Below are 14,448 nucleotides of genomic sequence, written 5' to 3' on the forward strand. Positions count from 1 at the left end.
TTGAAGGATGAACAAATGGTGAAAAGATAACAGCAGAAAATTAATGAGCTAACCACCTGAGATAATATGGAACTTGAAGTCACAGTAAGTGGTGAATTGGAGAAGTAATAAAATCTGCAGCAAATTAGATACTAGGAAGGAAAGAGTTTCAAATAAACAGGGGTTGATTTAAGGCTGAGTGCGAGGAAGCTACAAAAAAATCATGCATATAGTACCATACAACAAAGAAAGATGCGAGCAACGCTTGAATCTTACCAGAAGCTTAGAAGAGAAGAAAAAGATATAGGTACACCAGAAAAATAAAAGGTAATACGAGACCAAAATGATGGAATTGTTGGAAACCCTTAGGAATTACAAATGTGCGAGAAGTAAAGAATAGAAAACAAACATTCTTTTGAAATTTTCCTTCGCAATTTTGATGATGTTATCAGCGTACACTTCAGAATACTTCAGCGACAGAATACTTCAAATTATTAAATCGCATAAAGTTGATCTAATACTAGATTGCACATAACTGGAGCCGCAACTTCTCTTGTGAACAGTCTCTAGTCTTCTGCTTCTTCTTTTTATGTAGACGTGTCTGTTTTTGAATGTGCCGCCAGTAAGTTGTTGTTCCATTGTTTTCGTGGTATTCCCACTGATCGTCTTCCTATTGGGGAACCGTCTCCCTCCATATTTACAACTCTATATTATGTGGTCATTCAGCTTGTATAATCGTTAAATTTTACTCTTCTTTTTCTTACCCAGTTATTTAATGTTGTTCTCCTTGCATCTCCGTCGTATGTCTGTACTTCCTGCCCTGTCCGATAATGTCTGACCATCGATTTTTTAAGGGATTTCATCGCTGCTATTTCTAGCATTATTTTTGTTATCTTTGTATCAGGTCGTGTTTCTGCCGCATATAATTATTATTTTATCTTATTGGTCTGATAACTAGTTTGTATCAATTCTGTCATTCATTTCTTTCCCGATATATTGATTTCTCCATATTGTTGTGGGCAACATACTGTATTTTACACACTCTTAAAAAACAATAATCTTTTTTGAAAATGATAGTGGAGTGGTAATCGAAAGGTCAAATCTTTTTAGTAGCCCAATAAATGACCGTTATGGAGTGTAATTTCCAGGGGCAACTCCGAATTGCATGAAAATTTTAAGTTAAGTTCTACTTACCCTCCACTTCAAAGTTGAATTTGTGCCGTTAGTTGCTTTTACTTGGGGGGTGACATTTACCCCTTCTCGGGGGGTGAAAAACGCGTGTATAAAATAAGGCCGGAAATAGATAAATTGACTTATTTTAAGCACCTTTTGTTCTATAAAGTTTTTTACGTAAGTCAATACTTTTCGAGTTATTCGCGATTTAAAATGTTGATTTTTCGACAAAAAAACTACGTTTTCATACCGTTTTTCCCCAATAACTCAAAAAATAAATATTTTATCAAAAAAATATTTTTCGCAAAAGTGTAGCCTATAAAAAAACGAAAAACATGGTGTACCAATAAAGTCTACAAATTGAGGAGAAGCAAAGTTGTAGCTCATGAAAAATACGTGCTTATTCGTCTAATTCCAACTCGAATAATTCAACGCCAAATCACCGAAGAAAGAAGCGTTTTTCGGGAAAACCTTATTAACATTTTTAAAGTATCGAAAAAAGCTTATTACTTGTTTTTTACAAAAGTTTACAGCATCAAAAATAAACGAGTTACACTGAAAAAAAAAGTTGGCCCTTTTTTTTGGTAAAAAAAATCGTGAAAACTTCCCTCTATTTAGCACCCTAAATGAAATTAATAGTTTGGCTTTACCATCTATTTTAACTGTATGTGTATTGTTTATATGATCTGTGAGTTTGATTGGTTTGAAGTGATTATTTTTGAAAACATTTGGTTTTATAGTAAAAACAAGTTTTCTAAAAATTTTTGAAAAATTTCATTTTTTCAAAATAACTTAAAAAGTATTAGTGATAAGAAAAATCTTAAAGAGTAAAAAAATGTAGGTTTTGCTATTATAAATATGCTAGTTTCATTTTGTTTCTCCGTAAGACAAAAATTGGTTAAGATATGGCTGTTCAAAATTTGCATACACTCGTGATTAGTGACCCATTCAAGCTTTCTCAATTATAACCCTTTCAGAAATAAACACTTTAAACCGGTGAGACTGACAGATCACATAAAAAATAGATAGGTAAGTAAATTGTTTCTAAAGCGGTAGCGATTAATTTTATTTGGGGGGCGAAACACGGCGAGATTTTCATGATTTTTTGCAAAAAAAAGAGGGTCAACTTTATTTTGAGCGTAACTCGCTTATTTTTAATGCTAAAACTTTTGCTAACAATTAAAACAAAGCTTTTTATAAACACTTTAAAAAAGTTTAAATGGGTTTTTCCCGAAAAGTGCTTAATTTTTCGGTGATTTCACTTTATTCGATTTGGAATTAGACAAATAAGAACGTATTTTTCATGAGCTACAACTTTGTTTTTATTAGATTGATAGACTGATACACCATTTTTTTGGGTTTTTTATAAGCTACACTTTTGCTAAGGATATTTTTTTCGATAAAATATTTACTTTTTGAGTTATTTGCGAAAAACCATCTCAAAACTTAGTTTTTTTGTCGAAAAATCAACATTTTCAATTGCAAATAACTCGAAAGTATTAACTTACGTAAAAAACTCTATAGAACAAAAGTTGCTTAAAATCAGTCAATTTATCCATTTCCGGTGTGATCTTGAACGTATGGTTTTTCACCCCCGAGAAGGGGTAAATGTCACCCCCCCAAGTAAAAGCAACCAACGGCACAATTTCAACTTTGAAGTGGAGGGTAAGTAGAACCTAAATCCAAATTTTCATGCAATTCGGAGTTGCCCCTGAAAATTACACGGTATCGCCGAATTTCCGGTTCATTTACTGGGCTATAGGTAAAAATGTAATTTTTGTCATAACAATCAATTGCGGCTAATCCCATATAAACAAAATATTTAACTAGGAAATAAAGAAATAATCTAGATAATTTTGTAACAATGGAAATAATCATAACAATTAATTATTTTTTAAATATTGTTTATTTTAAGTAGTACTTACACATAATCTCTATTAGGGGCCCCATGCTATCTTACACTATCTTATCACAAACAAAATTTTGCGATAGTAAACAATACTGTCAAATTTATTTATTCGTTTAATTTGTGTTTATAAAGATGGGAAGTACCCCAAAAGCAGATATTTTCGAACAATTAAAAAACCGCAGCATCGATGTCTTCCCTAAGAGTACCATTTATAAATCTGAAAAACTAAATCTGAAGAATCTGAAAAAGACGGTTTATCCATAATAACGGGTTAAGCCATCGACATGAGATTTTGAGAAAATGGGCAAAATAGTTTGATAACAGATTATAATTGTTTGATTTAAGATTTAGAACAAAACTTTGGGATTAAAATTAATAAAATCTTGTCTCTCACTAGCATCCTTAAAAAATCATAATCCTATAATAAAGTCTTCATAGAAATATATTGTGGAATAACTCATTTCTGCTTACATATTGTAGCGGAAGAGAAATCTTGGCCGATCCCCGTATAACAGTAAACACCTCGAGAATGACGTAATCGGATGTGCTAGGCCTCGCCGGAGAATTCTGGAAGGTACGTCACGTAGGCGGAACAAGCCGATAGCTCGAGATGGGAGTCGATTGTTCCAGAATAACAACTGGGTATAAATACGGGCATATTTTGTGAATAAGTTTAGTGTATAAGATAAATTCGTCTGTACCTTATATAAATAAAGTCGTATATAAATTACGAACCGCTAGTTTTATTGTAATTAGAAGTAATTACACTAATCACGCTACAGTTGGTGTCGGTGTTCGGTAAAGTTAGTGCGATATAAATAAGTGAATTACAGAGAGACTTTAAAAGACTTTTGGAAAGTACGTGTGTGCCGACCAAAGATGTTGCTACAAGAACTTACAGTAAAACAGCTCCGTGAACAGCTACAGGAACGGGACGTGGACAGCAGTGGGCTCAAGATAGTCCTACAATCACGACTCGAGGAAGTCCTCAAGAAGAATGGAGATGACCCAAAGACGTTCCACTTCCAATCAGCAGAACAAGCGATCTTATCGAAATTTGAAAGTGTTTCTCAAAAGATCGATGAAACGTCTAAGATAAGTCTAAGTCTTTCTCAAACGATCGATGATATTTCTAAGATAAATAATGAGAAATTCGAAACCATTTCTCAAAAGATCGATGAAACTTCTATAAAGAACAACGAGAAACTTGAAGAAGTTAGTAGAAAAAGCGACGAGAAATTTGAAAGTGTTTCTCAAGTAATTAAAGACGTTTGTAGACAGAATGACGGGAAATTTGAAGAAGTTTCTAGAACATTCGATAAGATGCAGAAAAGTGTAGAGACCGTAGAAGAAAAGATCAAACAACTAGAGAGCATGATAACCGATACAAAAGTACAACCATCAGTTAATGCAGCAGCGTTAGATCCGGTAGTGAAAGATGAACTACCGAGAGACGAAACGTCGCATCATATGAGATTTAAATTACCACCATTCGATGGGAAGTCCTCTTGGTCCATATACCTTAGACAATTCGAAGCTATTGCGACCGCCAACCATTGGACCGAACAAGAAAAGGCTGTTTCCTTGACTGCTGCTTTGCGAGGTGATGCTGCAGATATATTAAGATCAATTCCTAAGGGTCAAGAAAAATGTTACCAGACCTTGTTCACTCGTCTAGAAAAACGCTATGGAGATGCCCATCTACAACAAGTATACAAAGCACAACTGAGAAATAGAAGTCAACGAGCAAGTGAGAATCTGCAAGAATTTGAAGCAGATGTGGCTCGTGTGGTGCGGTTGGCTTATCCGGAGGTGCCAGACAGCGTTTTAGAAGAAATTGCGGTAGATACCTTTGTCAATGGGCTGAAAGATAGTGAACTACAGAAAGCTTTACGACTAGCAAGACCGAAAGTTTTAGATGAAGCACTTGCTATTGCCTTGGAACACGAAGCAGCTAGCCAAGCTTCACGAAACAATCGAGTAATAACCGTGGAAAAAGGCGATAAGAGAAAAGATGAACGTTTGGTGGAAATGGTACGGAGGGTGATTCGTGACACGATGCCGAAGAGACGCATGAAGAGGGCTGGAAGAGTTGGTTCAAATACAGATGCTTCCTCGATACGGCCATGCAGTGAAAGTTGTAATCACCGGCTTAAAGTAGATGAACAGGTTTGCCCTGTGAGACGAACTACCGTCGTTAATGAGCAATGGCAGCCACAACAGTTACAAGAAGCCCAAGAAGACGATCCGTGTATAAAAAGAGTATTGGATTGGATGCGTCGAGGTAAGAGACCTAGTTGGCAAAACATTAGTGCATGTAGTCCGGAAGTCAAGGCCTACTGGAGCCAATGGAATTGCCTGATACTAAAAGATGATCTTCTGTACAGAACCTTTGAGAACGATGATGGTACAGAATCTAAGCTTCAGTTGATTGTACCTAAAAGTAAAGTGTCAGAAGTATTGCGTCAGTTGCATGACGGTACATCAGGTGGACACTTTGGTATTACGAAGACTCTGCAAAAGGTTCGAGAACGGTTCTATTGGGTGAACTGTAAAGATGATGTAAGAAGATGGTGCCAGAAATGTGAACTGTGTGCATCCGGTAATGGTCCAGTTGGTAAAAAGAGAGCACCCATGAGACAGTACAATGTTGGCAGTCCTATGGAAAGAGTAGCAATCGACATTGCAGGTCCATTTCCAGAAACTGATGCTGGAAATAAATACATCCTGGTAGCCATGGATTATTTTACGAAATGGACCGAGGCCTATGCATTACCAAATCAAGAAGCTGCTACCGTTGCAGAGGTACTTGTTAAAGAATTCTTCAGCCGATTTGGTGTTCCCTTGGAGATCCACTCCGACCAAGGGCGAAACTTTGAGTCAGCTCTTTTCCAAAACGTTTGTAAATTGATTGGTGTCAATAAGACCAGAACAACACCCCTGCATCCTCAATCAGATGGGATGGTCGAGAGGATGAACCGAACGATGGGTAAACACTTGTCCAAAGTTGTATCTGAAAATCAGCGAGATTGGGACCAACACATTCATTTATTCCTGATGGCCTACCGCTCGGCCGTAAATGAAACTACAGGTCAAACACCAACCTGCCTGATGTTGAGTCGTGAAGTTCGGTTGCCCTGCGACCTAGAGTTTGGCTGCGGACCTTCCGAGGAACATGTTGCAGGCGAAGACTACGTTGACCGCCTGAAATTACGAATGAACAACATTCATGAACTTGCCCGACAACACATCCAGATAGCCAGTGACAGAATGAAAGATCAATATGATTCTCGATGCAAGAATGAAAGCTTCGAAGTAGGTGATCTTGTCTGGCTTTATAATCCGCAACGTCGTCGAGGCTTATGTCCTAAACTGCAAAGACAATGGGAAGGTCCATATGAAGTTAAGAAGAAAATAAATGACGTAATATATAGAATTAAGAAGTTGCCAACCGGTAAACCAAAAGTTATTCACATAAATCGTCTTGCACCATATGCTGGCTCAAATGAAACAGAAGAAGCACGAGTCCTCCAACAGGAGATGAAAGATGTCGCACAGCCAAGTTTTAATCAATTTATGTCAAATTACGCAGCGAGAAAGAGTGCTAGATTCGGCGTGACCACAGAAGTTCAGCAAGATCTGTTTGGTGTTCCAGAAAACGTCTCTCTGGCCCACTGTGTTGCCCAAGACCTCGAGATGACTAAAGGAATATCGTCCGTATTCAATAGAAAGTTCGGCCGCCTGGACGAGTTAAGAAATCAGCAGCCTAAAATTGGAAGAGTACTGCGATTGGAAGATGGTCCTCGATATTTGCTGTATATGGTGACCAGAAAGTCTTATACGGACACGCCAAGCTACGAGAACATATGGCGTGCTCTAACTAATTTGAAGAAAATCGTGTGTAATTATGACATCAAAAAATTGGCTTTACCAAAAATAGGCCATGCAGTAGAAAATCTGGATTGGAAGATTGTGAGAAGCATGCTTGAAGTGGTCTTCAGAGAAACTGGCGTACAAATCACTGTGTGTTGCATGAACCCGAAGATGTCGTACCCTTCAAAGACAGTAGACTGTTATTTCTTCTTGAAGGGTGTATGCAGAGCTGGAGAGTCGTGTAGATTCCGCCATCCTGGGCCTTCATTTAGAGTTGCTGATCGAGACGCTCAGATCTTAAGAGGGGAGCAGTGTAGCGGAAGAGAAATCTTGGCCGATCCCCGTATAACAGTAAACACCTCGAGAATGACGTAATCGGATGTGCTAGGCCTCGCCGGAGAATTCTGGAAGGTACGTCACGTAGGCGGAACAAGCCGATAGCTCGAGATGGGAGTCGATTGTTCCAGAATAACAACTGGGTATAAATACGGGCATATTTTGTGAATAAGTTTAGTGTATAAGATAAATTCGTCTGTAACTTATATAAATAAAGTCGTATATAAATTACGAACCGCTAGTTTTATTGTAATTAGAAGTAATTACACAAGTCACGTTACAATATCATTTATTCGACATACTAGATATAGGAATAATGTACCTATACATTTATAACACACTTTTTTTTATGATAATTTATTGTGAATCAGGGTGTGATTCTTATTACGATTCAAAATTTTTAGTTTTATTTTTAACTTCAAAGTCCAGATTTACAGTTCTACATTATCTTGAAAATTTTTGCTGTTAGATGAAAACAGAATTTTATAAAAACGATTTGCTTCTTTTGAGTTGGTTGTTCCTCAAATAATCTTTAGACCTTCTACCCTCTCGGGTGTAGGTAACCTAAGTTGTTCCTCAAAAAACTTAAACTCATGACTATGCAATCATGACTTAAACTCATGATCTATGTAATTCAACAAAATCATCTTTTTCGGAACGCACAATTAAAAATTTTCTTTTTCTTCCACATTTGCCATGACGTCGACAGAATCATTATCCATTATCATTATAAATAGAGCCTTGTAGTTGAAGTGCAGACTCCACGTCAATAAATTGAGAGTCATTAGGAAAACAATAACTACTAAAAAAATAAGATTACGCTTTCAAAAAGCCAAAGCCGCCTTCCATAAACTATAGAAAATTCTTATTAATGCGCTGCTATACATTGCTGTATGGCATGTAGAGCATGTAAGGGTTCATTACAGAGACACTAATGAAAAATTTGGAGGCTTTTGAAACGTGAAACACAATATTTTATTTTATTAAAACTAAAAACAGCTTAATGTATACTGTTTACTTAATCAGGTCAGGAATAAAATCTCCTAAACTGATTGTTCTCGTTCTTTGTTGACAGTAACATGATTTTTCCGGGTCAAATCCCGTATAATATATCCGATATTCTGGATAGAAGGTTCCATCATCATATTTAATAAAAATTTGACCTTCTTTATCTGTACTAGTGTCGCAGTTGCCCGGTATAATCATCATTTTATTTCCAATACATGTATGTCCAACCAAAACCTTAGCCACAATTATAACCTTGATCTCGTCTTTATCATCAGTGTAATGTGTAGCATAGTACGGATTAGCTGAAAATGATACTCCTTGTCCAAATCTGTGACCAACGTTTGTACCTGGAGATGTAAGTTAATAGTTAGAAGTAAATTTATTCAAAAGAGCCAGTGAATAATGGATAAATAATGGATAAACATTCAATGAATCGCTTGCCATCATCTAGTCAGCATTTGAACAAGTGAATTTTGGGCTCAAATGGTACCTGGAGCATAAATACATGGGATATTTTCTACATCTATGTTTAAGTTCACATACTGTATCTATGTTTTCATGGCGGATCAATTTTAACGGGTTTTTACCCATATATTTTTGTATTTTGGTGGTTAGCATGTAAGAATCACGTAAGCACTGATGATGATCGGCCATCCGATCGAAAACTAGTTCTGTGATGTAGCCCTTTTTAGGGATTTTAACAAATATACCTTTTATAAAGGATTTTAGTCGTTTTTTGTAATATATGGTACCTATACAGTCAACTACAGGAAAATTTTTCCTCGTGGATTATTAAATGAATGTTATTAAAAGTATTAGTTTGACGGAGAACTTTGGAATACTTTGACAAGAAAAAATAGGGTAAAAGTGCCAGCAGACAGAGAATATACCCGAAATACGATCGAAAACCATACGGCTAGAAGCAAAGTTAAAATAATTTGCAGAAAGAAGAGAAGAGAACAGGTAGAAAAGCAATTGGAAAACACATAGAAGAAGCTTACATAAACAAAGAGGAAAAAAAATTCTACCAAAAAGTTAAGAAATTCAGGGAAACTAAAAAGATTACAAAAAAGAAGGTTTCTTAGTAAGGTAAAACAAAGTATTGCCGAAAAAAGAAGGTTTACTTCTAGAAGAAACTACAGAAACATTACACAGATGGGCTAAATACTTCGAAGATCTGTTAAATACAGACCAGTAAGAGAAACTAGAGAAAAATGAGTATTTTAAGAAGATGAACACGGAAAGTGCGAGGGACCAAGTCTGAATGAAATTAAAGGAATCATACGAGACCTAAAAAATACAAAAGGGACAGAAGAAAGTGGTATACCACCTGAGATTTTTAAGAAGGCGGCGAAAAAGAAAGAAAGAATATTCAAAAAATGGCAAGAATTTAAATATGTACTTAGGAGGAACTATAACGAACACGAGAAAATAAGGAAAAGATATTAATGATGGGGGGGGGGGCAAAGCAGTAGGATCATAAATGCAATACTGAAAGCAAAAAGGTTGATAAGAACAGCTCAGAGACAGTAATAAGATCGACGCTGATGTAAGCGAAACGTGGATTATGAATTAACAGGAAGAGAATAAGGTAGAGATATGAGGGCGAAATGTGCTCACAAAAATTTCCAGATGAATACAGATGGCAGAGAATTTTTGGAGAAGACGAACAAATAAAGAATTAATAATAAAGCTGTATGGAAAACAAGCGGAAATGCTCAAAGTCACAGAAGAAACTGGCGTAAAATTACTTCATCTACTCTGTAACCAAATATGGCATTCTGAACAATGGCCTGAAGACTGGACAAAATCTACAATAACAACAATTCATAAAAAAGGCAGCTTCCATAAATGCGACAATTATTATAGAACTATTTTTCTTATATCACATGCCAGTAAAATAATACTACATATACAGGGTGTTTGGTAAAGAATGGGCCATAGCTTAACCTCAGGTTCCTGATGTTAAAATAGGCCGATTTAAGCTAACTTACCTTAGTACAAAGTTTATAATAACCGAGATACAGGGTGTCAAAGTTAAACTTTTTTTTTATTTATTATTGAATATTTCCTGACAGGTATGAGATAATAACATGAAATTTGGTATGTGGGGGTTTTTTTAGTCGAGAAAACTAAATTCCCTCCCAAAAATTGTGTATGCCCAGAGGGCGCCACATACACCTTTCAGCACTCATTTATTACGTTCAATTTTTTTTATCCCTCACTCTGTATAATTTTGACATTAAAATTTTTATTCTCCTATTAGTTTTACTTAAAAAAGGTATACTTCTTTCATCTCCCTAAACTCAACCGTTTTTGAGATAAACGCATTTTAAATCTGCGATACACCATCATTTTTAGCATAATATCATTGTAGTTCCACCCGAAAAATAACTTAAAACCATAATAATTGTGCCAGTTCTCAAATTAATGTCATTGCATCGCAAATTCCATTTTAAGAAATTTGCGATACATTTTTGGATAATTTTATGGTTTTAAGTTATTTTTCGGGTGTAACTACAATGATATTATGCTAAAAATGATGGTGTATCGCAGATTTAAAATGCGTTTATCTCGAAAACGGTTGAGTTTAGGGAGATGAAAGAAGTATACCTTTTTTAAGTAAAACTAAAAGGAGAATAAAAATTTTAATGTCAAAATTATACAGAGTGGGGGATAAAAAAATTGAACGTAATAAATGAGTGCTGAAAGGCGTATGTGGCGCCCTCTGGGTAATACATAATTTTTGATAGGGAATTTAGTTTTCTCGACCCAAAAAACCCCCACATACCAAAATTTATGTTGTTATGTCATTCCTGTCAGGAAATATTCAATAATAAATAAAAAAAAAGTTTTACTTTGACACCCTGTATCTCGGTTATTATAAACTTTGTACTAAGGTAAGTTAGCTTAAATCGGCCTATTTTAACCTCAGGAACCTGAGATTAAGCTATGGCCCATTCTTTACAAAACACCCTGTATAATCAATGAGAGACTAAAAACATTCCTTCAAAGAGAAATTCCACAAGAGCAAATTGGATTTACCAAAGATAGAGGTACTCGAGAACACCTGTTGACTATAAGACAGATAATCGAAAAATCTAGGGAATTCAATATTCCACTGTACATATGCTTTATAGATTATCGTAAGGCGTTCGACAAGCTCAAGTGGAGACACTTATGGCGAATACTAAAAGAAGTAGGCGTACCCCAACACCTTATTTCGCTTATAACTGAACTATACGAACACACTACTGGATCAGTTAAAGTGCTTGACACACTTTTAAACGAATTTCATCCAGAACGGGGTGTCAAACAGGGATGTATACTATCTCCACAATTATTCAATATATATGGAGAGCATATTATGAAAATAGCACTTGAAGGATGGGAAAAAGGCATCTCAATAAATGGTCATAAAATGAACAACCTACGTTTCGCAGATGACACAGCCCTTCTTGCAAATAGTCAAGCAGAGCTGATCTTATAAGACTGGTTGAAAACGAAAGTCAAATATTTGGTCTGCAATTAAACATATCAAAGACAAAGATCATGATAGTGGATATTCTCCTTTTCATGAACATTTTTCAGTGCGTCACAAATTATAGAAAAAAAGGTAAGTCCGTGATAATACACATTTATGACATTTATTCTAACGTGACATTTTAGTTAAATCTGACAGTTGTCAAATTTTATTTTCAATTTGGAATAAAACCAAATCAATTGTGTCTATTGCATTTATAAAATGGTATTTTCTTTCATTTGTATAGTCTTATAAATTGTACAGATTATATTGATAATATTATTATTTTATTTAATAAATAATTCTTTTTTGATTATGGCGCCATCTATCGACAACTAGAATAATCACCGAACTAGAATAATTACCGAAGTATTCCCAGACGTGCCTTTTTTTCTGTCACATACAATTTAATGCGTTAGAGAGAAATCGAAAAACTGTGACGCACTGAAAGATGATCATGAGAAAAAGAATAGACTGCATAACAATCATCTACACATAACTACAATTGATCGGTTTGAGGTTGTGAGCTCATACTTATATTTGGGATCATTAATCACAAACACAGGGTCACTACAGGAAGAAATAAAACGTAGATGTGATCTAACAAAAGTCACCACAGCAAAAATGACCACAATATGGAAGGACTGTCAAATTTCACGAGCATTAAAGATGAGGTTCATCAACTGCTTAATATTCCCAATACTGACCTACGGATGTGAATCTTGGACCCTGAGAAATTCGGAAAGAAGAAAGATAGACGCCACTGAAATGTTCTGTTAGAGACGAATACTACGAATTCCTTGGACCGACCATAGAACAAATAATTCAATCTTAAGAGAACTAAAAGTTAGCTAACGACTCTCCAGTAAAGTCCATCTCCAACAATTAAAATACTTTGGACATTTTATGAGAGCAAACACAGAAAAGATGGAAAGACTCATTATACAAGGAAAGGTGGAAGGCCGAAGATCATGAGGAAGATCCCCAACAAGATGGATCGATCAAATTACAGGAATATAAAAGAGACATATGCATGAGTTAAAAGAAATGACCAGAGACAGAGATCTTTGGAGACGGAGAATACACGACATCACGTCGACCACTACACTCCCTCCGGGGGGTCAGGATTGAAGAGAGAGATGGAAAACGAAAATTTACGACAAAAATACAAACCCGAAGAGCTAGACGGCTGAGCCAGGGTATACTAATGCCAAAGAACCACAATGGTAAAACAATATTGAAGGAGGAAAAAGGGGGAAAAAGAAGAGTACAGCAAGACTTGTCGGAAATAGGCGTGAGACATTGAAGAGAAAAGACAAGAGACAAGCAAAATGGAGGGAAATATAAATATTAAGAAATACTTATAAATACCTTTACGTCTCCAGTCAAAATTTGCTTTGCAAATACTTTCCATTTCATCTTTACCGGTTCCATGAAACAAACGTTTCTCTCTTGGTATTTCTGTTTTTTCTTGTTTGCTCAGTTTCTCCAAATGCTTCTTCTTTATAGCATATTGTGTTAGCAGATAGGGATTGTGTATTCTTTCTATCTTCTGAATCTGAAATATCTTCTTATTTTTGTCCTTAAAAAGTTTAGATATTTGTTTATATTCTTCATTCTGCGACGACAGTTCTTCAGATTTATAAATGGTATTATCCGGAAAGACCGTGTGGCTGTAGAATATTAATTGTTCTAAAATATCTGATTTGCAGATTCTTTCCATATTTAGAATGCGGTTGATTTAGAATGAGGGATATTTAGAATGACGAATAAATTGATTTGGCAGTGTTGTTTACAATCGCAAAATTTTTGTGTGTGATAAGATAGTTTAAAATTGTGCGTGGCCCCTAATAATGATCTACGTCTAAAATAGACAATATTATAAAAATATTTGTTTTAAAATTAATTCATTGTTATTATTAGACGTGTTGTTTTACAAAATTATCTCGAGGATTATAGGTATCCTAATATATGTTTTATCCTATAATATTTGTCTAATTAAAAAATTACGTGGTAATTTTTTAAAGTATTTTATAAAAAAAAAAACTAGTGATTTTGCCCGTCAACATGCGACGGCACTACAGGCTGTATCGTGGGCCCCCGTTACCGAGGTCGAAAAATTGTATTCCACCTACCTCTACCGAAAGTACACTTTTCCGGACCTGGTTGTAGGGAGCAAAGTCGTACTTTTCCTCCCTAGGGAGTAAAAGTAAAAGTGACGTCATGGTATGTCAATGACAAAATAATTTATTGACGCCCTATACAATATTCTATAATCTATTACGTAAGTATCTAAATAAGATACGAGGTTAAGCGAGCAAAAGAGGACTGGATGGAACAAAGATGTCGTGAAATGGAAGAACTACAAAGAAAACATGACGAGTTTAATATACATAAAAAGCTTAAAGAAATTACCTACACTCAGAAAAAAAGAACTCCTCACTTTATGAGAAACTCCAAAGGTAAAATAATTCTCGACTTGGATGAAAAAAAGGAAGAATGGACTAACTATATAAAAGAGCTCTTCCTGGATACGAGGCCACCACTTAACACCACAAAGTATGCGAATACTGGTCCTAGTATTTTAAAAGCGGAAGTAGAGAAAGCCATCAAACAGAGCAAAAATGGGAAATCTCCAGGCCCAGAC

The 14,448-nt window shown here is 35.6% G+C and overlaps 1 protein-coding gene across 1 annotated transcript; it reads right to left on the bottom strand.

The window, feature by feature from the left end:
* Positions 1-8,218: 8,218 nt before the first annotated feature.
* LOC114334926 (protein mono-ADP-ribosyltransferase PARP12) lies at positions 8,219-13,633 on the bottom strand. Its single transcript, XM_028285064.2, has 2 exons — positions 13,173-13,633; positions 8,219-8,625 (listed from the first exon to the last, which is right to left on the bottom strand). Exons 1-2 carry the CDS (start codon positions 13,522-13,524, stop codon positions 8,285-8,287), a joined length of 693 nt encoding a protein of 230 aa, XP_028140865.1. The 5' UTR covers positions 13,525-13,633; the 3' UTR covers positions 8,219-8,284.
* Between the last annotated feature and the right edge of the window lie 815 nt (positions 13,634-14,448).

The sequence above is a fragment of the Diabrotica virgifera genome, chromosome 7 (genome assembly GCF_917563875.1).
Source record: "Diabrotica virgifera virgifera chromosome 7, PGI_DIABVI_V3a".
Lineage (NCBI taxonomy): Eukaryota > Metazoa > Arthropoda > Insecta > Coleoptera > Chrysomelidae > Diabrotica > Diabrotica virgifera.

Coding starts and splice junctions, on each gene's coding strand:
- LOC114334926 (XM_028285064.2), bottom strand. CDS start 13,524: ATGGAAAGAATCTGCAAATCAGATATTTTAGAACAATTAATATTCTAC. Junction 8,626..13,172: donor TTTTGACTGGAGACGTAAAG/GTATTTATAAGT, acceptor TTACATCTCCAG/GTACAAACGTTGGTCACAGA.